At 39.5% G+C, this 25059-nt stretch overlaps 1 protein-coding gene across 1 annotated transcript in view; it reads left to right on the top strand.

The window, feature by feature from the left end:
• PSMD12 (proteasome 26S subunit, non-ATPase 12) overlaps positions 1-24357 on the top strand; it is a 376293-nt gene extending 351936 nt beyond the window's left edge. The window contains exons 3-12 of the mRNA XM_054459615.2: positions 7673-7732; positions 7820-7948; positions 14525-14632; positions 16208-16312; positions 17377-17526; positions 17612-17746; positions 19012-19124; positions 20079-20253; positions 22599-22676; positions 23805-24357. Coding sequence (XP_054315590.1) covers positions 7673-7732; positions 7820-7948; positions 14525-14632; positions 16208-16312; positions 17377-17526; positions 17612-17746; positions 19012-19124; positions 20079-20253; positions 22599-22676; positions 23805-24014 — 1263 coding nt within the window. The 3' untranslated portion in view covers positions 24015-24357. The remainder of the gene's footprint in view (positions 1-7672; positions 7733-7819; positions 7949-14524; positions 14633-16207; positions 16313-17376; positions 17527-17611; positions 17747-19011; positions 19125-20078; positions 20254-22598; positions 22677-23804) is intronic.
• The last annotated feature ends 702 nt before the right edge of the window (positions 24358-25059 follow it).

Genomic DNA, 25059 nt, shown 5'->3' with positions numbered 1-25059 from the left:
GTAAGAAAACTTGGGCTAGAAAAAGTTGAATCACATGCCCCAAGATCATACAGCTAGTAAAGTGGTGAAGCCAAGAAGTAAACCCAGGCAGACCGATTCTAGATTCTGGAGCTGGTGCCCTCACACACCATGCTGTCCTGCCTAGAAGCCTATTGTAGTGAAAACCTGAAATTTTTTTTTTTTTTTTTGAGACGGAGTTTCACTTTTTTCACCCAGGTTGGAGTGCAGTGGCGCAATCTCGGCTGACTGCAACCCCTGCCTCCCGGGTTCAAACGATTCTCCTGCCTCCGCCTCCCGAGTAGCTAGGACTACAGGTGCCACCACACCCGGCTAATTTTTGTACTTTTAGTAGAAACGGGGTTTCACTATGTTGGCCAGGCTGGTCGCGACCTCCTGACCTAAAGTGATCCACCCACCTCTGCCTTCCAAAGTGCTGGGATTACAGGCGTGAGCCACCGCGGCTGGCCAAAAACCTGAACTTTCGAGCACCTGCCCAGGAAAAGGAGGCAGCAGATCTTCACCTTCAGATAATCTTTGCCAATTGGGGATGAAGGCCGAGCCTTGTCGATGCTGCTAATTTGAGGGAGAAACCAGGAAGATGAACTTCTCATGAAATACCTTAATATTTAGAAATTGGATACTAATCTGTCGTATTAAAATACTATTTGAGCCAATACAATGTAGCTAGAACAAAACATACAGGCCAAAGTCAGCCCCTGAACCTCCACTTTGGAATTAATAGAATGATAGTGGCCGTAAGGAAGAAACAAGTAATTTGCTCTGGAGAAGCACAACCAAATCTTCCTTTTATGAATTTCTGTTAATACCAGTCTACTGTGTGCAAGACCTAGTCAGTGTTAGACACTATGAGAAGTACAGAGATTATTAGACAAAGCTCTTGCCCTCAAACAGCTTATAGATCAGTAAGAAAAAAGACTTCACTGCTCCAGTTGTTCTGGTGATCTTATGTAGCATTTATTCCTAAATTATTGGTGTTATGTTCCAGGCTGCTGAAAAACTTGCAAACTCCAATACCATATGCTTTTTTAGGTGTCCAGTGGGTAACAGAAGTGTTTAAAAAAAAGAATGTTGGGGCCTGTTAAGATAAATACATTTGAATTTTGATTTTTTTTTTAAGCCAGTGTGCCAGCTGAATAAAACAAGGTATATGTTGTGGGAGGGTATACTTTTTGTTTTTGATACCGAGCCAGTTTCAACTTTAAATTAGATGGTTACCCTACACTCCTGGTTAATTTTTTTAAACGTATTTTTCTGTTTTGTTTTTCATTTTTATTTTTTTATTTTTTGTTTCGAGACAGAGTTTCGCTCTTGTTGCCCAGGCTGGAGTGCAGTGGCACGATCTTGGCTCACTGCAACCTCCGCCTCCCGGTTTCAAGCGATTCTCATGCCTCAGCCTCCCAAGTATCTGGGATTACCGGCATGCACCACTACGTCCAGCTTATTTTGTATTTTTAGTAGAGACAGGGTTTCACCATGTTGGTCAGGATGGTCTCAAACTGCTGGCCTCAGGTGATCCACCCATCTCTCCCTCCCAAAGTGCTGGGATTACAGGCATGAGCCACCGTGCCCGGCTGCTTTTTATTTTCCATTTCATATTATTTTCTAACCATTCTGCCAAACATAAAAAAAAAATTAACATTGCGTTTCTACATTGGAATGTATGGAACAGTTAGTATACATTCTTTTGATTTTATTTTGAGCCCATCAATAAAACTATGAAGAACGTCTTGTTATTTTCACTTGTGAGAAAATTTAAGCTTCAGGTAGCTTAAGTGTTTTATTCAAGGCAGATCAAACTCACATCTCCTGGTAAAAAGAATAGTGTCCTTTTTGCTACTACCTCCTTAAGAGATTATCAATTCTATCCTTAATTTCCTTAAGACATTTTTTATTTTAAATGTGAAAGACATTTGAAGATGAAGATTGTGTATATAGCACTTTGGGAGGCCAAGGTGGAAAGATAACTTGAGGCCAGGAGTTTGAGGCCAGCCCAACAAGATGCTGTCTCTACAACAAATTTTAAAAATTAGCCAGGTGTTGTGGTACGCACCTGTTGTCCCAGCTACTCTGGAGGCTGAGGCAGGAGGATCGCTTGAGCGCAGTAGTTCGAGGTTGCAGTGAGCTATGATCACATCACTGCACTGAACCCTGGGCAACAGAGTGAGACCTTATCTCTTAAAAAAAAAAAGTTGTGTATAGAGACTTAGTAATGTATTAGATGGGAAACCGTATATAGCAGAAGCCTTAGAAAGGCAGACAAATTCTAGAGTTGGGTTGTAAAATTGCCAAATGTAGATCATTTAAATCACTTGTAGTTGTCACCTAGTACAGTTTTATGTCTGTCCTAACACCCATGTTGCAAATGATAATAACTGATATTTATTGCTGTATACGTTTTATTAAAATGTCAGCTGCTATGATGATAATGATATGTACTCATACTATGTTCCAGGCATGCCTTTATAGGTATTGATTTAGTTCTTACACCAACCCTGTGGATTGGTACAATTATTGTGCCCACTTCACTGAAGAGAAAATTGAGAGTCAGAGAGCTTGTGTTTTACCCAAGGTAATATGGTAGTACAGCTGGGATTTAGACCTGAGCAGTCTGGCTGCAGAGCCTGTAGTGGGTTTTCTCTGTTTTTTTTGTTTTTGAGACAGACTCTTGTTATGTCGCCCAGGCTGGAGTGCAGTGGCACGATCTCGGCTCACTGCAACCTCCGTCTCCCAGGTCCAAGGAAGTCTCCCCAGTAGCTGGGACTACAGGCGTGCACTACCATGCCTGTATTTTTAGTACAGACAGGGTTTCACCATACTAGCTAGGCTGGTCTCAAACTCCTGACGTTGTGATCCACCCGCCTCAGCCTCCCAGAATGCTGGGATTACAGGCGTGAGCCACCGTGCCCAGCCAGAGCCTGTATTTTTAACCATTGTACCGCCTCTGTGATTGGCGTGTAAGCACCCTGTGTCGGGTTGATGGGGTGTTAGTAAAGTGATACTAGTTCGTGATGGTGGTTATCTCTTCGCCTTGTATTCAGGAGTTAAAAATTAAGGAGGGCCTTGTCTGAACTGTAAAGATATGGTATTTAGCAGTTCTTAATATACTGAGGCTTTCTCATCCTCTCTTTTTGATTATGTTGTATTTGGCACATGGTTATTTGGGGACTACTTACATTCTTAAATTGAATGTATCCTTTGATTCTCCTTCCTCTTAACCCATTTGTGCCGGAGGTTGCAAAATCTTTTTTGTGAAAAATCAGATCTTGGCGATGACCTTGAGCAGTAGGATATAAATAACTCCCACAAGCTTAGCGTTCCAGTAATGGAACACTAGGCCTAAATGTTAATGTCTTTTCCTCCCTCCCTTCCTTCCTTCCTTCTTTTTTTTTTTTTTTTTTAAGATATGGGGATGTCAAACTCTTGGGCTTAAGAGATCCTCCTGCTTCAGCTTCCTGAGTAGCTAGTAGTGCACACCACTGTACCTGGCTTAATGTCTTTTCATTTCTTTTGGTCACCTGCAGCCTCTTATGGTTAATGTCAAAAATAAAGAGCAAGTGAAATGTAAAACAGTTTACATTGTTAGCAGCTTAAACAAAAGAGACCCCTTTAAGGAATAGTCACTTTAAAAGTTGGACTATGTAGAGGGAGTATTGGACTGGCTTTAAATTTCAACTATTTGTGGTGACTTTTTTTTAGACTGAGTTTCGCTCTTTCACCCAGGCTGGAGTGCAGTGGCATGATCTCAGCTCACTGCACCCTCCTGCTCCCGGGTTCAAGCGATTCTTGTGCCTCAGCCTCCCAAGTAGTTGGGATTACAGGTGCTCACCACCACGCCCGGCTAAATTTTGTATTTTTAGTAGAGATGGGGTTTCACCATGTTGACCAGGCTGGTCTCGAACTCCTGACCTCAAGTGATCACCCGTCTTGGCCTCCCAAAGTGTTGGGATTACAGGCGTGAGCCACCATGCCTGGCTGTGGTGACTTTTTATTAGCCTTTTTCTTTCTTATTTAGGTTGTGTAACAAATCATTGAAAGATTGGATTCATTCAGGAATTAAAGGAGGTGCAAACAGAACTTATACTCAACATTGATGTTGAACAAACTCATTAGTTGCTTACATCATTTACAAGGATTATTTTAATGAGAAAAATGAGTCACAGAAGTCACATGTTCTAACAGGTTGGTTTTGCATAGCTTTCTAACCATTTGTTCCTCTGAGTTGAAAGGCAGCATCAAGGAGTTGGAATTTCAGGACCTGAGTGAATAGACAGGAAAAGGAGGAGGATGTTTAGCCATAGGGTAGAATGTGGAAGATTGGGAGAAAAAAGGGGGATGATTTGAAAATTGGAAATTGTATTAAATGAAATGATGGTAGTGTCCTTCAAATAGCACTAAATTGTCAACCGTATAGTTTGTCACATCCTGCTTCTTGTGACAGTAAGAATCAGGAATTGTAAGCCATTAAGATCAACTGAATACAGATCAGGTGAGTGCCAATCCATTCAACACGTATTATATGGAGGTTGGTGCAAAGAGAAGTGACAAGTAAATGAGGATCCAGCCCTAAAGGAACTTGTAGACCACTTAGGAGGTAAGCTGTGTGCATCAGTAACTGATACAAGGATGGAAGGATGGACCATAGTATCTGCAGAAGCAGTGGCATGTGCTTGGTGTGATGCACCTCACTGAACTGCAATGATGAACAGTATAGACATGGCATCCCTGCTCTTACAGAGTTTGCATTCTACTGAGATTGGAAAGACAGTAAACACCAAAATAGAATATAGTTTGGGGTAATTGCAGAGTAGAGTCAGTATGGTTGAGTATGAAAGGAAGAGGTACTAAGTGACTACTGATTTTTAGAGAGTGTTATCCAAAAATGCCTTTGTGAGAAAATGACGTTTAATGTTTTGTTGATACTCCAGACTGTGGCTTTAGGCCAGTGTGTGATTCTCTCACATGTCTGATGCAATTTAATACCCATGCTTCTGAATTAGAATACCATATATTAAACCACACTCTATTGATCACAGTCACGTGACTAATAGTAATTGCAAATGTGACGGGTGACTGTCATTAAACAGTGTTTTACATTTTAACTATTTTTGCCCTTCATTTTGTTGCCAGATAGTAACCATAGCGATGACTTTGATCAAAGCAAAAGGTGAGATTTAAACTAGCACGGTAGGGGAAGGGCTGCACTCTAGTGGAGAGAGCTTTGGAGCTTGAGGCAGGAGCCCCGGATCTAGTGCTGCTCATTCCTTTTGTGGCTAAGCAAGTCATTTTAAGCTGTTTAGTCCTCAGTCGTTTTAATCTCTAAAATGAAGTGATTGAATTAAATAATGCCTAGCAGTCTTTCTAGTTCTAAGATTCTTTCATCTTTTAGGATTTATTAGCCTTCAACTTCGGAGAATTTATAGATTTGTTCATTGTTTTTTTCCTCTGATGAACATTTAGCCAGTATTTATTATATACATAAATCTATAGAACTTTCAGAGAAAGGAGAACTAGGGCTCTCCAAACAGGAAACATTGTTAAAATATGTTAAGAATCACATATTTCAGATTTAATTAAAATAAGTTCAGACAGGGGCCATGCAGTATATATGCTGTGCTGCATGGAAGATTCACGCATGTTTAAAAGTTATCTTGGAAAAATATGGCAGCAGTATTTTAAAAAGTCAAAACATTATTTATACCCGTAATTCAGAAGCTATTTAATAAGTTTCTTTCATCAGTAGAAAAGGATAGTACTCATGTATCATCCATGAATGTTATTAAGATAAAAAAAATTCACTTTTGATTAGAAAAACAATTTTTAAACAATACTCTTCTCATTTCAATTTATTGTCAGAGGTGTTTACATTATTAATATTAGCATGTTAAATAAATGCATTTTTAAAATTTTTTATCTAGAGACCATGTCTCACTTTGTCACCCAGGCTGGAGTGCAGTGGTACATTCCTAGCTCACTGCAGCCTGAAACTCTTGTGCTTAAGTGATTCTCCCGCCTCAGCCTCCTGGGTAGCTAGGACCACAGGCACAGGCTACCGTGCCCAGCTAATTTTTAAATTTTTGTAGAGACAGGATCTCCCCCTATTTTCCATGCTGGTCTCGAATTCCTGGGCTCAAGTGTCCTCCCACCTCAGCCTCCCAAAGTGCTGGGATTACAGTACGTGAGACACCATTCCTGGCCAATGAGTGCAGTTTTTGTGCTGTATGTTGGTTTTGGTTTTATCAAAATGTGTGGTTCCTAATAGGATAACTTGTTTTAGTCCTGGTGTATTATCATTTATGTTTATATTATTTGAGTTTTATTGTTCCAATCTCTCAATATATAGCCCAGGGAGAATGTTTTATTTTTACATCTGAGATAGAGATGTGGAGAGGTTAGTGTAAGTTGTCAGAAACTGTATTTCAGTTGGATCAGTATCTGCTCAAGAGCATGACTTTAAGGATAGCATGTGTGGGTGTTCTCAGATGCCTTCATTTCCGGTAAGCATGATTACTGATTTAAAGTCATTGAAAAATTAAACCATAGTTTCCTATCTTTTAGCACCAAGCACTCTTTTTATTTCTCTTTGGAACTCTGTATTTTAAAAATATCTGTTAGGGTGATGGTAACTTCATAAAGGAATCATTTATTTTCCTACTTTTTTTTTTTTTTGGAGACAGGTTCTCACTCTGTCGCCCATGCTAGAGTGCAGTGGTGCGATCTTGGCTTACTGCAGCCTTCACCTCCATGGCTCAAGCCAGCCTCCCACTTCAGCCTCCAGAGTAGCTGGGACTACAGGTGTGCACCACAATGTCCAGCTAATTTTTGTATTTTTTTGTAGAGACAGGTTTCGCCATGTAGCCCAGCCTGGTCTCGAACTCCTGAGCTCAAGATATCTGTCCCCTTCAGCCTCCTAAAATGCTGTCGTTACAGGCATGAGCCACTGCACCTGGCCTCTGTTTTTATTCTTTAAAGACACATGTGACTACCACTTAGAGTCTGATCAGAACAGGATCTACCAGATGCAGTGGCTCAGGCCTGTAATCCCAGCACTTTGGGAGGCTGAGGTGGGATGATCACTTGAGGTCAGGAGTTCAAGACCAGCTTGGCCAACATGGTGAAACCCCATCTCTACAAAAAATAACAAAAATTAGCCAGGCTTGGTGGTGCACTCCTGTAGTCCCACCTGCTCCGGAGGCTGAGGCATGAGAATCGCTAGAACCCAGGAGGTGGAGGTTGCAGTGAACTGAGATGGCACCACTGTACTTCAGCCTAGGTGGAAGAGTGAGACTCTGTCTCCAAAAAAAAGAACAAGATAAACAGGTGTTACCACACTGAGTTCATAAATTAGAATCCAGAACAAAGACTTGATGTTTTCTTAGGTGTTACATGATTGTTAATGTTCAGTTTCTCTTAGGCATTTAAAAATATTAAAAATAGCTTATGGGCTTCAAGCAGGGAACCACTGACTGATGGAACCCACTAGAGAAGGAAGCACTATCGTGAAAAGGAGAGAAACAAAACTAGTTACGGGTGGTCCTTTTCCTCTAGAAGAGGCTGTTGATTTTTCCTTTTCTGTGTCAAAACCATTTCATTTTAGACTAGTTATTTGCATTTTTTGTGTTTTTTTATTGTTCATTTTCATCTTTTGTTTTAGGAAGGAAGACTTCAAGAAGTCATTGAAACCCTTCTCTCTCTGGAAAAGCAGACTCGTACTGTGAGTAGTTTACAGGGGAAAGCTCAGTTACCATTAATTTCATTGAACATTGTTCCATTAATTTTCAATATATTTTTACCCTTACAGGCTTCCGATATGGTATCTACATCCCGTATCTTAGTTGCAGTAGTGAAGATGTGCTATGAGGCTAAAGAATGGGATTTACTTAATGAAAATATTATGCTTTTGTCCAAAAGGCGGAGTCAGTTAAAACAAGTGAGTTCATGATCATGTCTGCTCCAAACACAAAAGCATTTGTATTTCAGAACTTTTCACAAGCTCTTCTGTAAGTCTGTTTAAAATGTGTTAAGTCAACATTGTAACATCCTAGTGGGTGTTTTAAAATTCAGTCCACATTCTCACAATGATATGACTGTTTTCTGTTTTTTCTTCTAGTCTTTATATGTTTGCATATTTTAAAAAATTGTGTTATACTTAAGAGTGTTCATACAGCTTTGTTCTATTTTGGTATTGCTACTTTTATTTTTTCCTTATTTATTTACTTATTTTGAGACAGGGTCTCACTCTGTCACCCAGGCTGGAGTGCAGTGGTGTGATTACAACTGACTGCAGCCTCAACCTCCCGGGCTCAAGCAGTCTTCCCACCTCAACCCCTAAGCAGCTGGGACTGTAAGCGCCTGCCACCACACCTGGCCAATTTTTTTATTTTTTGTAGAGATGAGGTCTCACTATATTACCCAGGCTGGTCTCAAACTCCTGGGCTCAAGTGATCCCTCTGTCTTGGCCTCTCAAAATGCTGGAATTATAGGCATGAGTCACTGTGCCTGGCCCCACTTTTATTATTTTAAATGGTTGTGTTATAATTTATCAAGCTGATATTCTGATTTTATTTAGTCATATCTTGTATTAAACACATCTTTTTATGCTGTTTTAAAATTTTTTTTAGTCGTAACTAAATATTTCATTTTCTTATATTATCCCAATATATGGTTTTTTTGCAAAACAGCTTTTTGAGTTATTACTGACATTCAAAAACTATGCATGTTGACAAAGATTTCTCTCCTTGACTAAACTCTCTGAGCCCTCTTCTTGACAAGTCCTTAACCTTGTCCTGTGTAGACTTAAACAAATACTAAGATTGTTTCTAACAGCTCAAGGCTGCATTTCCAGGATGACCCAACCCCCACTTAGAGTGCCTGCCTGAGAAAACTGAAGTCTGCCAAAAGAATGTACTGTTAAACATTTAATCGTGTGTGTGTGCGTGCGTGCGTGCGAGATATCTTCCCACCTCGGCCTCCCAAAGTGCTGGGATTACAGGCATGAGCCACTGCACCCGGCTTCCAACTTATTTTTGAGGCCATTTTTAGAGAGACTATTTTGCTCATTTTGTTTAGAGATTATGTAAGTTCTCTTTTAGTGTTTTGGTGAAGTTGGATTTTCTTTACTGTTTCCTTATTCTTCTTGAGATATATTTAAATGTTCCCCTGTACAAGTATATCTCATTTTTTACATTTTTATCTCATCTTTTAAATACTGTTTCCTGAGTAGTTTCTGGGTTTTAATTTCTTGCTTTAAATAATAAAGACAATGACATTGTAAAAGAGGATGTGATGGAACCAAAAATAGATATATAGTGTTACTGGCCAAATTCCTGATTTTATTAATTAGACTGCTTCTAGGGTAAGGATAGTATTAAAGTGGGTTAAATTATTTTTTGCAGAAGTCAGAGTTACTGTAATTGATTTTGGTTTATTTTTCTTTAGGTAAGTTTACGTGCATATAAAAGACAGTGTTGGCTCGGTGCGGTGGATCACACCTGTAATACCAGCACTTTGGGAGGCCAAGGTGGGCGGATTGCTTGAGCCCAGGAGTTCGAGACCAGTCTGGGCAATACTGTGAAACTCTGTCTCTACAAAAAATACAAAAATTAGCTGAGTGTGGTGGCAGGCGCCTGTAATCCCAGCTACTTGGGAGGCTGTGGCAGGAGAATCACTTGACTGGGGAGGCAGAGGTTGCAATGAGCCGAGATTGTACCATTGCATTGCAGCCTGGGCAACAGGATGAGACTCTTGTCTCCGAAAAAAAAAAAAAAAAATACAAGCCGATGTTAAGAATTAGTATAGATTTAATTTAATTGAGACAACCTAAAATATGTGAATGTGAAATTTATGTATTTATTTATTTATTTGAGACAGAGTCTTGCTCTGTCGCCCAGGCTGGAGTGCAGTGGCACCATCTCTCCTCACTGCAACCTCCGCCCCCCGGGTTTATGCACTTCTTCTGCCTGAGCCTCCCAAGTAGCTGCGATTACAGGCATGTGCCACCACATCCAGCTAATTTTTGTATTTTCAGTAGAGTCAGGGTTTCACCATGTTGCCCAGGTTGGTCTCGAACTCCTGACCTCAAGTGATCCAGCCACCTCAGCTTCTCAAAGTGCTGGGATTACAGACATGAGCCACCACACCCGGCCATGAAATTTGTTTAAATGTGCCTTTTGGTGCCCAGTTCAGTGGTTTGAGAGACAATTATTAGACAAACCATCATCTTTCTCTATTTTCTAAGAAACTTACTCTCTATGGGACAATTTTGAAAGGGCTCCTTAATTAGAAGTCTTGGGGCAACCTAGGTTGAAATCAACAAAAATTTATGTTTTATGTAGTATTAGGACAATTCAAAGCACACATCTTAAACTTTAATTTCTCATGCCATAAAAACTCAGAGCTAGTAGGGGGTGTTGCTTAACCCTTACTTTTTTCTTCCCTTTTTTTTTTTTGAAACAGTCTCACTCTGTCGCCCAGGCTAGAGTGCAGTGGTGCAATCATAGCTCACTGCCACCTCAATCTCATAGGCTCAAGCAGTCCTCCCCCTCAGCCTTCCGAGTAGCTGGTGCTACAGGCACAAGCCATCACACCCAGCTAATTTTTGTACTTTTTGTAGAGACGGAGTCCTGCTATGTTGACCAGACCTCTAATTCGTGGGCTTAAGCAGTCCTCTTGCCTTTGCCTTGTCTGTCAAAGTTCTGGGATTACAGTCACGAGCCACCGTGCCTGGCCCCTGGCCCTGTTAATTTCCAAATGGAGAAACATATTTTTATGTAAAGTGCTTGGAATGTGAAGAGACATGCAGCCTATAGTTCTTGCACCCTATTGGTTAGTAACGTATGTAAGTCACAAGTAATCTTAGCACATCTTTAACAAGTAGTCTTAAGATTTTTAAAAAATTGCTACACATACATTAGGCAATGTATAAGTGACACAAGAGTAATAGGATGTACAAAGAAATGTGAAAGAAGGAAGAAAATATGTTGAGTTAGATTTATTGGGGAAGGCTTCTTGGAGAGAGAAGAATTTGAGTCTCTCTCACAGCTGGCTAGTGACAACCAGAACTGGAGCCAGGCATGCTCCTTTCCCTGTAACATATCATGTCTTCATAGCTATGGAAAGTTCTTAGGAAACATAAATGTCTCTGTAGCCCACAAAGTCCACTTTTCTCATAATTATTTTTTACCTGTGAAATTTATTTTTTGCTTAAGCAGGCTTAGAAAGTAACTTTAAGAAAATAAACTTTTTGGCTGGGCATGGTTTCTCACACCTGTAATCCTGGCACTTTGGGAGGTCGAGGCAGGCGGATTTCCTGAGCTCAGGAGTTTAAGACCAACCTGGGCAACATGGCGAAACCCTGTCCCTGCTAAAAATACAAAAACAATTAGCCAAGCGTGGTGGCACACATAGTCCCAGCTACTCAGAAGTCTGAGGCAGGAGAATCGCTTGAACCCTGGGAGGCGAAGGTTGCAGTGAGCCAAGATCGCGCCACTGCACTCTAGCCTGGGCGACAGAGCGAGACTGTCTCAAAAGAAAGAGAGAGAGGGAGAGGGGGAAAGGAAGGAAGGAAATAACCTTTTCTAGATTGCTTAATATGAGTGGTCTGTTCATTGTCTGTCACTTGAGCCCAAGGGATCACTCCAACTGTAACTTCCTGAATGTCTTGCATTTTTTTCAGAGAGGAGCAGGATGTTCACTTATTATTAGAATTTTTTTAATAGCTTCCCCATTGCATTGTTAGCGTATTGATGTGTAGTAGTCCCCCTTTGTCCATAAGGAATATGTCCAGAAACCCTCTCTGGAGACCAGAAACCACAGATAATATAAAACCATATATCCACTATGCTTTTTCCTTGTTGAGAACTTTCACCTTTTCATTTAAAGAAGGCACTTTATGGCTTCGCTTTGGCTTATACAAATGGCCAGCATCACCACTCGTGGGCTTTGAAGCCATTATGAAGTATAATAAGGGTTGCTTGAGCACAAGCACTGCACTGGATACAATGGATCTGGTGTCCAGTGGATCACATGAGACTGAGATGGCTACTGAGTGACTAGGGTGGGTAGTGTGGAGACACTGGACCAAAGGGTGATTTGAGGGACTGCATTTGCTTTCATCACTACTCAGAATGGTGTGCAGCTTAAAGCTTATAGATTGTTTGTACATGGAGTTTTCCATTTATTATTTTCACACCACAGTTGACCATGGCTAACTGAAACTGGAAAGCAAAACCTTTGTAAGTGGGAACTACTGTAGTTGTTGTTTTTAACCCCATCTGATTTCTGTTAATGTATTTTTTGCACAGCTTTTAGAATTATCAAGTTGTGTACTCTTCTAGAAATTATTGTAATTAACTTTACAGGCATCCTATGTTTTGTGAGACACTGCATGTCCTAGGGCCTTGAACTTATTTAAAGAGTTATAGTTTACAATAAAACCGTAGCTTTCCAGAATGCCTGGGTCTCTAAATAGCCAGTGTTTCAGATAGTTAAAAGTTTAATACTGCTTGTTCTCATCGATAAATGGAAGTTAAACAGTAGGTGCACATGGGCATGAAGATGGTGAGACCCCTGTCTTTACAAAAAAAACTTTTAAAAAATTAGCTGAGTGTGGTGGCACATACCTGTAGTCCCAGCTGCCCAAGAGGCTGAGGTGGGAAGATCACATGAGCCCAGGAATTTGAGGTAGCAATGAGCTGTGGTCATGCCACTGCACTCCAGCCTGGGTGACAAAGTGAGGCCCCATCTCTTAAAAAAAAAAAATTTTTTTTTTTTTTTTTTTTTTTGAGGCAGAGTCTCGCTCTGTCGCCAGGCTGGAGTGCAGTGGTGTGATCTTGGCTCGCTGGGTTCAAGCAATTCTCCTGTCTCAGACTCCTGAGTAGCTGGGACTACAGGCATGCACCACCATACCCGGCTAATTTTTGTATTTTTAGTAGAGACTGGGTTTCGCCATGTTGGCCAGAATGGTCTCAATCTCTTGACCTCGTGATCTGCCAGCCTTAGCCTCCCAAAGTCTGGGATTACAGGCATGAGCCACCGCACCCAGCTGTTTTTAATTTAAAAAAAAAAAAAAAAGATGGAAATAACAGACACTGAGGACTCCAAAAGCAGGGAGGAGGATGAAAGGTGAGAGTTACCTGTGTATCCAAAATTACCTATTGGATGCAGTGTTCACTGTTTGGGTGATAGGTTCGCTAGAGGCCCATACCTCACCACTATACAATATATTCATGAAACAAACCTCCACATGTACCCCCTGAATCTAAAATAAAATAAAACCACCTCCACAACAAAAACATTTAGCCTGAGCTGCTTAAACATTAAATGTTTTTCATGGAAATCTTTCTAAGATATTCTGTTCACTTTTCTGCTGCCTTAACCAAGATATACTTAATGTAATTTAACATTTTCTTGATGACTCATGGTCCTAATTATTATTATGATTATTACTATTATTATTATTATTTTGAGACAAGTCTCGCTGTCACCCAGGCTGAAGTGCAATGGCGCAATCTTGGCTTACTGCAATCTCCGCCTCCTGGGTTCACACCATTCTCCTGCCTCAGCCTCCCAAGTAGCTGGGACTACAGGCACCTGCCACCACGCCCGGTTAATTTTTTTGTATTTTTAGTAGAGAGGGGTTTCACCATGTTAGCCAGGTTGGTCTCGATCTCCTGACCTCATGATCCGCCCACCTCAGCCTCCCAGAGTGCTGGGATTACAGGTGTGAGCCACCGCGCGTGACCCATGGTCCTAATTGTTAATGATTATCATATTTGCTTAAAATCTAGATCAAGCATTGGCAAATGATGGGACACAAACCAAATCCAACCCGCCTCCTATTTTTATAAGTAAAGTCATTGGAACACAGCCACGCTCATTTGTTTTTAAGGAGGCGGAGTTGAATAGTTGCCACAGAGACTGTGTGGCCCACAAAGTCCAAAATAACTACTTTATGAACATTTGCAAAAATTCACAGAAAATGTTTGCTGATTTGTGACCTGGATCATAGAATGTTAGTGCTGAAGGGAATGTATTCCAGCCCCTTGATATAACCTGTGGAAACTGAAGGCATGAGGGTCTCTGGCTCTCAGTGTCACATGGTTTTGAGGTGAATTTGGGTGACTGTGGCTCTTCCTCCCACCCAGGTGGTGGAACCGCTTCACCTTCTGCCTTTTTCCTCCTCAGTCTCAGTGTCTGCAGGTCATGGCTTCAAGCCGCTGTGGACCTGTGCTTTCTCTTCCCCTGCTCAGATGCCATTTCTTCCATGCTTTCCTGCTTGGCTGCATCTCTGCATCTGAGGTTTTCCTGACCTTTACTGACTTGTTACGGGGTACTCAGTACTTTTTAGGTTATCAGTGAGATTTCGATGTGATGTTCTTTATGACATTTCGGTGTCTAGAGTTACTTGGGAAGACCAAGTTCGATCATTGCTCTTTGATCAATAAAATACATTTTTTTCCCTCTGTGAGGAATGTATTTTACTTATGAATGGTTTTTAATATTTTAGGCTGTTGCCAAAATGGTTCAACAGTGCTGTACTTATGTTGAGGAAATCACAGACCTTCCTATCAAACTTCGATTAATTGATACTCTACGAATGGTTACTGAAGGCAAGGTAAATTTTCTGTTGACATAACTCACAATGATATGAACTGTTTTTTTTCTGTATTCAGAGATACTTAATGTATGTAGATAATTTGTATATTTTATGTTTATTTTTTAAAGAAATACACAAAATGTCATCACTGTAATTCAACCAATAATGCCTTTGTACATCCCTTTCTGCAGATGAATCTATTTAAATACTGACAGCCATGGTATATCTAGATTTTTCTGGGAATTGGGTATCTTATCACGGATTTATATGTGACTTTAAAAAAAATGAATAAAAATTCTACAGGGTCAGGGTGTGGGAGAAGAGCATTTTAGACATAGAGGAAATAATATTCAAAGATGACAAAGTAAGAAATGTATGATAGATATAGGAAGCTGTAATTAGTTTGATATTATTGAAAATAGGGTAAGCAAGCCTAAGCATGAAAATTAATTCCCTAGGTGCTTTAGGTTATACTGTAGTCATATTTTTGGTGTTTAATGTGTTGGAAATTATAAATCTACTAACATTACTTACAGCTACAAAAATATTAACAACTTTAATACCTAGCAAAATCAGATATTTTTAAAGAAGGTAGTCTTGTATTTAAAGATAAATCAGAATTAGAGTATTAATTGTAGACATTGGACTACATATAACACACTTTTCAAATAATCACAAGGCATTTTGCATCTTCTGCGCCGTTTATGTAGCTTGTGGTCCTATTATTTGTTAAACATAGTAATTTCATATTTAGGTTCTCAAAGCAGACTTACAAAATATGGATAAGGTTTTATAGAGACATTTTCTTAAGAATTATGGCTATATTTTTGAAATATAAAATGTCTCACAGCTGTATTTGTACATGGTGGATAAAGTGCACAAGAGCTGTGAGATATTCTTATAGCTGGGTTAAAGAATAGTTCAGTTCTGGCCAGGCACAGTGGCTCACGCCTGTAATCCCAGCGCTTTGGGAGGCCGAGGTGGGCGGATCACCTGAGGTCGGGAGTTCAAGACCAGCCTGACCAACATGGAGAAACACTCTCTCTACTAAAAATACAAAATTAGCTGGGCGTGGTGGCGCATGCCTGTAATCCCAGCTACTCTGGAGGCTGAGGCAGGAAAATCACTTGAACCCAGGAGGTAGAGGTTGTGGTGAGCCGAGATCATGCCACTGCACTCTGGTCTGGGCAACAAGAGTGAAACTCCATCTCAAAAAACAAAAAAAAATAGTTCAGTTCTACGTTTTATTTTTTTGAGACAGTCTCACTCTGTTGCTGAGGCTAGAGTGCAGTGGCCTGATCATGGCTCACTGCAGCCTTGAACTCTGGGGCTCAAGTGATCCTCCTGTGGCACCCTCCCAAGTAGCTGGGACTAAAGGTGCATGCCACCACACTCAGCTAATGTTCTGATTTTTAGTAGAGACAGCCTCAACATGTTTCCCAGGCTGGTCTCAAACTCCTGGACTCAAGCGATCCTCCTGCCTCAGCCTTCCAGAATGTCAGGATTACAGGTGTGAGCCACCACACCCAACCTACTTTTTAAATTTTAACACGTTTCCACAGAATTTTGATTGTGTAAATTTCTCATTTGTAGATTTATGTTGAAATTGAGCGTGCGCGACTGACTAAAACATTAGCAACTATAAAAGAACAAAATGGTGATGTGAAAGAGGCAGCCTCCATTTTACAGGAGTTACAGGTAAGGTACTGCATTTTAGAGTTGGTAAAACTTTGTTTAGTCAGCAGCATTTTCTAATGGAAATATAGGTTGAGTATCCCTTATCCAAAATGTTTGGGACCAATAATTGTTTTGGATTTTGATTGAAAGCCTGTGAATGGCATCTTTTTTCATACTGAAAATTGTCATTTCCTCATTAGCCATTAAGAAGATGCAAATTAAAACCACAATGGGGTACCACTACATACCTATTAAAATGCCTACAGTTTAAACAATAAAATACTCATTGCTGGTGGGGATGCAAAGCAGCTGGAACTCCTGTACCTTACTGGTGAGAATGCAAGGTGGTGCAGCCAGTCTGGAAAACAGTTTGGCGGTTTCTTATAAAGTTACACGTATGCTTACCGTATGACCCAGCAATCCCACTCTTGAGTATTTACCCACAGGAAATGAAAACTTACGTTTACATAAACCCAGTCTACAAAACCTGTTCAGAATAACTTTATTTGTGATAGTAAAAAGATAAAATCAGCTCAGATAGCCTTCAACAGGTGAATAAACTGTGGTATGTCTGTACAATGGAATACTACTAAGCAATAAAAGTAAATGAACTATTGATGTGTAACTTGAGTGAATCTTACAATTTAGGCCATTATACAGAGTGAATAAAGACAGCCTCAAAGAATTACATACTATATTTGACATTCTTGAAAAGACAAATTTGTAGTGATGAAGTACAGATCACTGGATGTATTAGGAGGGCTTATGAGTGGGGGAAGTGTGTGATTATAAAGGGGCAATATGAGGGAAATTTTTGGGGTTCTGTATCTTCATTGTGATGGTGGTTACGCAAATCACTACATGAGTTAAAATTCATAGAATTTTATACCAAAAGGGGGAAAATCCATTATAAATTGTAATTTTCTAGCGGTAACTGGCTTTTAATGTAATTGTCAACACTCTCCCTGTATACATGAAGGTTCTTATTATTTAACAAGGATAAATATTTTAATATCTATTTCATTTTATTGCAATTCACAAAATTGCAAAATACTATAAACTTATTTGGGGAATTACTGTGCTAGGTGGAAACCTACGGGTCAATGGAAAAGAAGGAGCGAGTGGAATTTATTTTGGAGCAAATGAGGCTCTGCCTAGCTGTGAAGGATTACATTCGAACACAAATCATCAGCAAGAAAATTAACACCAAATTTTTCCAGGAAGAAAATACAGAGGTGAGCATATCTCTGACCACATGTTTACTTTAAAAGTATGAATAAAACCCATAAACCCCAATTTGTTTTGTCAACTTTTTTGCAGAAATTAAAGTTGAAGTACTATAATTTAATGATTCAGCTGGATCAACATGAGGGATCCTATTTGTCTATTTGTAAGCACTACAGAGCAATATATGATACTCCCTGTATACAGGCAGAAAGTGAAAAATGGCAGCAGGTAAGAATATATTCGTGTAATTGACATGGCTTCTTATTCAGAAGAGTAATTTGCATTTTTTATTTTCAAATCTTTTTAACTGCAATAGTTAGATGCAATTGTATGGTGCTGCTTTCTATTCAGTGTTGTTCAGTATATTACTGAGTCAGTCCAATTGCGGCCATAGTTTAGATTATGTCTCACTTTTGGAGAAATATAGGCTTCCTGTTTAAAATATGTACAGTGGGTCATATCCTAATAAAGGTTGCAGATAAAGACCCAGCATTACTTTGGAAAATTATTTTACAAAAGCTGTTTTAAAGGGCTTATATATATATATTCCACATTTATACTGCTAACTTGTTATAAGAACTTTTTCTTTATACATTCGTCAAAAATGAATGTCAAGAAAAATGTCAGCTGAGGGGAGTAAGTCAGATTAGCAATGATTTATTATAATAGTTTTGTGAAAACTAAATACTATAGAAAGACACTATGAAAAGGCAGCCTGGCAATATTTTTCCCCTTAAGACTTTTTTTTGTTTGTTTATTTGTTTTTTGTTTGTTTTTGAGACAGTCTCTCGCTCTGTCGCCCAGGCTGGAGTGCAGTGGCGCAGTCTTGGCTCACTGCAACCTCCGCCTCCCGGATTCAAGTGACTCTCCTGCCTCAGTCTCCTGAGTAGCTGGGACTACAAGCGTGTGCGACCATGCCCAGCTAATTTTTTTTTTTTTTTTTTTTTTTTTTTTTGAGACGGAGTCTCACTCTCGCCCAGGCTGGAGTGCAGTGGCGCAATCTCGGCTCACTGCAAGCTCCTCCTCCCAGGTTCACACCATTCTCCTGCCTCAGCCTCCCGAGTATCTGGGACTACAGGCACCCGCCACCAAGCCCGGCTAATTTTTTGTATTTTTTAGTAGAGACAGGGTTTCACTGTATTAGCAAGGATGGTCTCGATCTCCTGATCTCAGGTGATCCGCCCGCCTCGGCTTCCCAAAGTGCTGGGATTATAGGCGTGAGCTACCGTGCCCTGCCTAATTTTTTTTTATTTTTGTATTTTTAGTAGAGATGGAGTTTCACCGTGTTAGCCAAGGATAGTCTCTATCTGACCTCAGGTGATCCACCCGCCTCTGCCTCCCAAAGTGCTGGGATTACAGACGTGAGCCACTGCGCCCGGCCAAGACTTTAAAATTTGAAATGGATATATAGTTATTCCATGATTGTTCAGTTTTTGTCAAAGTTTCCATTATATCCAGTCTTGCATATAACTTTTGTTGTACAACTCTTTTAGGCTCTGAAGAGTGTTGTACTCTATGTTATCCTGGCTCCTTTTGACAATGAACAGTCAGATTTGGTTCACCGAATAAGTGGTGACAAGAAGTTAGAAGAAATTCCCAAATACAAGTAAGTACTTTTGAAATTAGCATGATATATCTCAGTTGAAACACCATTTTGAAAGAAAATTGGCAAACCTAAGTGTATACTTCTGTGTATACTTCTTTTTTTGAGATGGAGTTTTACTGTTGTTGCCCACGCTGGAGTGTAATGGTGTAATCTCAGCTCATTGCAACTTCTGCCTCCTGGGTTCAAGTGATTCTCCTGCCTCAACCTTCCCAGTAGCTGGGATTACAGGCACCTGCTACCATGCCGAGCTAATTTTTGTATTTTTAGTAGAGACGGGGTTTCACCATGTTGGCCAGGCTGGTCTCGAATTCCTGACCTCAGGTGATCTGCCCACCTCGGCCATCCAAAGTGCTGGGATTACAGGCTTGAGCCACTGCGCCTGGCCTAAGTGTGTACTTCTTAATTGGTTACTGATAGAGTATACTAGAGAATAAAACTAGAGATGATAACATGGTGGAATTTTTTTTTAGCATTGCATAAGCAATAAATGAGATTATAACATACTTTATTCTAAATTGCTTATCAAGTGGAAGTTTCATATCAGGTCTACATTTGCAGCTTTTGATTAATTATTTGATAGAGTTTCATCATTAGTAGTTTAGAGCTTTGTGATTTTCAGAAATACATACTTGTGAAAATCTATTATATAAAATAGACTTGCTTCATCATAAACACAACAGGCTCTTATTTCTGTTTGTTTCATGAGCACATTTACAGTCAGTTATTTCAGAAATTGACAGTGCAGAAGAGAGCAGTGTTAAGTGGGAGAATGCTGTATTCTGAACTACTGTGGGAAAAATGGTAATTTGGTAAAATACACAATAATCATATGGTGTCTCATTCTACTAAATAAAATTTAACAAAAACAGTCTTGAATTTTTTGAACTTTGCTATTATATTAGTTAATACTTAATTTTTACAGATTTGGAATATTAAGATGTATACAATTTTCAGGGATCTTTTAAAGCTTTTTACCACAATGGAGTTGATGCGTTGGTCCACACTTGTTGAGGACTATGGAATGGAATTAAGAAAAGGTTCCCTTGAGAGTCCTGCAACGGATGTTTTTGGTTCTACAGAGGAAGGTGAAAAAAGGTGGAAAGACTTGAAGAACAGAGTTGTTGAACATGTAAGAATCTGTCATAGAGATGACAATTTTTATTTTAACCTTTAGTGAATTTACTTTTTAGAATTAAATTTTGGCGATTTTGAGCATAAACTATTTTATTTTTCACATTTGATAACCAAATGTTCATTAAGGATGTTATCTGTTTAATTCTTCACTTAGGATTTTTTTTTCTATGCCCACTGTAGTAGTGATGCACATTTGGTGTTCAGATGTTTACTCTGCATTTCCCAAAGCATATTGGAATGTATCTCACTCATCTTGGGTTTTTTCCCTATTTTTGGCTTTTCAGAAAAGATAGCTATATTTTAGCTTGCTTCATTGTGAGAGAACCTCTCAAGAATCCAAAATTTATAGCGTATAAACCAGACAGAATTTCCTAAGAGTGGGGGCAGGGGGGTGTTTCTCTCTTAATATTCAATATTCACTAGTCTTGGAAGCAGGTAACATGTCTTAAACCTGAACTTTGATCTTTTTAGTATCACTGCCGTTATGTTGTATTATGTTGCCATTCACTCCTTCACTTAACAAACTTTATTGTGAGCCTTCTGCGTGCCAGACACTTTACAAAGCACCAGGGCACACGGGAGAATAAGACAGTACCCTACCTAGGCCGGGCGTAGTGGCTCACGCCTGTGATCCCAGCACTTTGGGAGGCTGAGGTGGGCAGATCACCTGAGGTCAGGAGTTCGAGACAAGCCTGGCCAACATGATGAAACCCCATCTCCACTAAAAATACAAAAATTAGCCAGGTGTGGTGGCGCACACCTGTAATCCCAGCTACTCGGGAAGCTGAGGCAGGAGAATTGCTTGAACCCGGGAGGCGGAGGTTTCAGTGAGCGGAGATCACACCAATGCACTCCAGCCTGGGCGACAGAGCAAGACTCCGTCTCAAAAAAAAAGACATTACCCATTACCCTACCTTTAATAAGAAGTTTAAAAATTATAGAGAAAGACATACTTAGAAATAAAAAGAGTATCAGAGATATTGTAGTACAAGTATCTAGAGAGCAGAGGGAGGCTTATGGGAAACTTTGGTAGTTCTACATGGAGGAATGATCAGGTTGGATGAATCGATGATTGAGGTGAGGTTTGTAAGAGGAGTGTGAGGTTATCGGGCAGACAGGAACAAGGGAGGGCAGCCTGCGCACCAAGTCCCTCTGAGAGTGAGTGTGGAGAATGCATTTGGAGAGATAGGAGACTAGAGAAGACTAGTAAGGTGAGAGATGTGTGGACTTTAAATAAGGCAGTAGCCAACGGATTAAAGACTGCATGGAATGGGCTTGTTTTAAGGAAGGAAATCAATAGAATGCAGCCATTGATTAGACTTAAAGCATGAAGGAAAAGGTTAGATTTAAAGGATAAAAGCACGGAGAAGAATGCTTCTCATGCTTTCTGATGTGTTGGTGTTGCCATCAGCCCTGATAGAGATGGGCGAAGATGTAGCTTCTTCAAAGATTGAGTTCATTTTTCTCCCCAGTGTTCCCCCACCTTTTCTTGAGTGCTATTAATAATATTACCAATAAGAACAGTAAAGGGGAGTCTGTGTGTCTTAACTTCAGCACCATCGCCAATGAAAATTAGGAAATTTAATTTGAAGCTATCTTTAACTCATTGGAATAATGATAAAGTGATGAGTATTTGAAATGATGTCTAATCTTTTTTTTTTTTTTGAAAGAGAGTCAGTGTAGCTCTGTCATCCAGACTGGAGTACAGTGGCACAGTCATAGCACACTGTAACCTTGAATTCTTGGGTTCAAAGAATCCTCCCACCTCAGCTTCCTAGGTAGCTAGGACTATAGGCATGCACCACCATATCACCTAATTTTTAAATTTTTTGTGGGGATGGGGTCTTGCTGTGTTCCCAAGCTGGTCTTGGTCTCCTGGCCTCAAGCAGTCTTCCTGCCTCAGCCTCCCAAAGTGCTGGGATTACAGTTGTGAGTCCCTGCACCCAATCGATCTCCAATCATTTTTTAGATTTTAGCCTTTAAAACATTTGTGTTATAATTAGAAAATCTTAACTTTAGATTCTTGCACTCAGCAAAAATATTTCAGTACAATTATAATTTTTAACCACTAGTTAAGACAGGCATATATTTTGACTATATATTTAAAGAGCTGTGTAGAATATTCATAGTAATTCAGAATAACTACAGAAACCAAAATATCTAAGTATTTAATTTTGTTATTGAAAATTAGAACTAGCTTTGCTCCAGTGATGGACTGTAGAAAAATGAAAGCTCTGAGTCTAACATTTTAAGTAAACTTACTTGGATATGAAAATAAATAGACTTTTAGACTTACTGACAAATGTTACGTATTCTCTCTGCTTTCTATCCTCTCCCCAGAATATTAGAATAATGGCCAAGTATTATACTCGGATAACAATGAAAAGGATGGCACAGCTTCTGGATCTATCTGTTGATGTAAGTAATAATCAACTTTGAGTTATTTGTAGGCATTCCTTTTGAATACTGACTTGTAAAAATTGAGTAAGAAAGTCAATTTTATGATTTAATTTTATGTTTAGGTAATAGAGTAATAGTTTCCCAAGCAATCTTGAGTACCAAAGACTAACTTAAGTATCAAGTGATCCTAGGTCTTTTTGGAACAGTGTTGTCTTTAGGTCCGTGTTTCATGTTGACAAAATGCATAGCACACAAAGAGGAGTTAACCCAATTGTGTAGTAATGGCCTGAAAGCCATTTCTGTCCCCAGAAGGATTTGTGACAGTTTAGGTGGTAAGACTCATGGAACAGAGTTGGAAGGTTTGTTCCTTGATCAGCTTGTCAGCTCTTGTCACTTATGAATGAGAGTACCAGAGTCCTTAGAAGTCAAGTGTCTTGTCCGTGGTACATAGTTGCCAAGTAGCAGAGCATATATTCTAACCCAGCATTTCTGGAAACAAATTAACTGTACCATACTGCCTTTTAAGGGGAAACTTAGTAGAAAAGGGAGTAGACCAACTTGCTGTTGGCATGGATACCAGCAGTATTGAGCTTGCAAGGAGGCAGATTCAAACTCACCCCTGACTGAATCTACTCAGATTCTATTCATTCCCTAGACTATCAGTAAAATAAGTACCTATTATAGGAAGTCAGCAGTTGCTAACTCTTTTTTTTTTTTTTTTTTTTTTTTGAGGCAGAGTCTCACCTTGTCACCCAGGAGGGAGTGCATTGGTGCGATCTCAACTCACTGCAACCTCTACCTCCCAGGGTTCAGGCGATTCTCCTGCCTCAACCTCCCGAGTAGCTGGGACTACAGGCGTGTACCGCCATGCCTGGCTAATTTTTGTATTTTTAGTAGAGATAGGGTTTCACCACATTACTCAGGCTGGTCTTGAACTCCTGACCTCAAGTGATTCACCCACCTCGGCCTCCCAAAGTGCTGGGATTACAGGTGTGAGCCACCACACCCAGCTGAGTGTTACTAACTCTTAAGAATGAATTCCCCTGCATATTCTTGGATGAAGAGTGTAGAAAATGCTTTTCTGAAGTTTTGTTTATCGTCTGTAATTTATCCTGTCTTAATCCAATTCATCTTTCTCTCTTGCAGGAGTCCGAAGCCTTTCTCTCAAATCTAGTAGTTAACAAGACCATCTTTGCTAAAGTAGACAGATTAGCAGGAATTATCAACTTCCAGAGACCCAAGGATCCAAATAATTTATTAAATGACTGGTCTCAGAAACTGAACTCATTAATGTCTCTGGTTAACAAAACTACACATCTCATAGCCAAAGAGGAGATGATACATAATCTACAATAAGGGTCTTAATGCTTTTAGAAAAAAGTTAAAATTGGAAGTCATTAAAAAAAAAGACTGTTATAATGGTGTATATGTTGGGGTTTTTTTTCTAAGCTTCTTTGTCTTAAATTTTAAAATAGTGAATATGTTTGAGACTCCCTTTGACCTTTCAGTTCCCCAAGTTCATTGTTAACTTTGCATTTGCAATTGGTGCAAAAATACACATTTCTGTTGTCTGAATACACAAAAAGTTGTGTCATAACTTACCCAGATATGTTTTTCTATCATTTGAAACCTTTTTAGCTACTGTTTGTTTTCATTCAACTAACAAACATATTCCAATAATAAAAGCAGTATATACATATTTCCTTTCTACAGTTACCTCTGATTCTAAACATTTTGTGGGGTAGTGATTTGGCAAGTGTTTTTTAAATAAAACAAATCTCATTGTAAAGCTATCAGTCATTTAGTAGAATAGAAAAGCAACATAGAGCATACAAGAACATTTGGGATAGAGTTGTGATTTGTGAAGAATTTGTACTTGTCAGTGGCAGAAAGTCTAGACTGAGTGTGTATGCAACAATCTGGTAAACTGTAGACTTTTTTTTTTTTTTTTTTTTTTTGGGTCAGGCTGGTTCCAATCACAGTAGCTTGATTGCTTTCAGCCCTCATCCTCTGACTTGATCAGTTGTTCAACAGAATCAACTGACATAAGTGACACAGGTTATTGGGTGTTAAGTCCGCTCTATAGGGATAGTGACTACTTTTTTTTTTTTTTTTTTTTGCTCTTCTTCCTCTCCCCTTTCTTTATATGGGTTTAAATTTAACATAAAGTTGTTTTTATAAGGCTTATTTGTGGCTTTAACTTGTAAGTCTAATTATATCATATCATTATTGTTCCAAATTCATTATCTCTGTAGGAACTTTTAGTTCCATTATATGAACACTGGATAACCTAATTTTTTTTAATGCTTTAAAAAAATGGCAAAAAGAAACGTCAGGCCACCCTCATAGTAAGTGGTGTAGTATTAAAATATTTTCACGGAATTAAAAGTAGCTTGCTGTC

This window comes from Pongo pygmaeus, chromosome 19, assembly GCF_028885625.2.
Source record: "Pongo pygmaeus isolate AG05252 chromosome 19, NHGRI_mPonPyg2-v2.0_pri, whole genome shotgun sequence".
NCBI lineage: Eukaryota > Metazoa > Chordata > Mammalia > Primates > Hominidae > Pongo > Pongo pygmaeus.
Note: the sequence above shows the minus strand (reverse complement) of the source record. Positions and strands in the feature narration are given on the sequence as shown.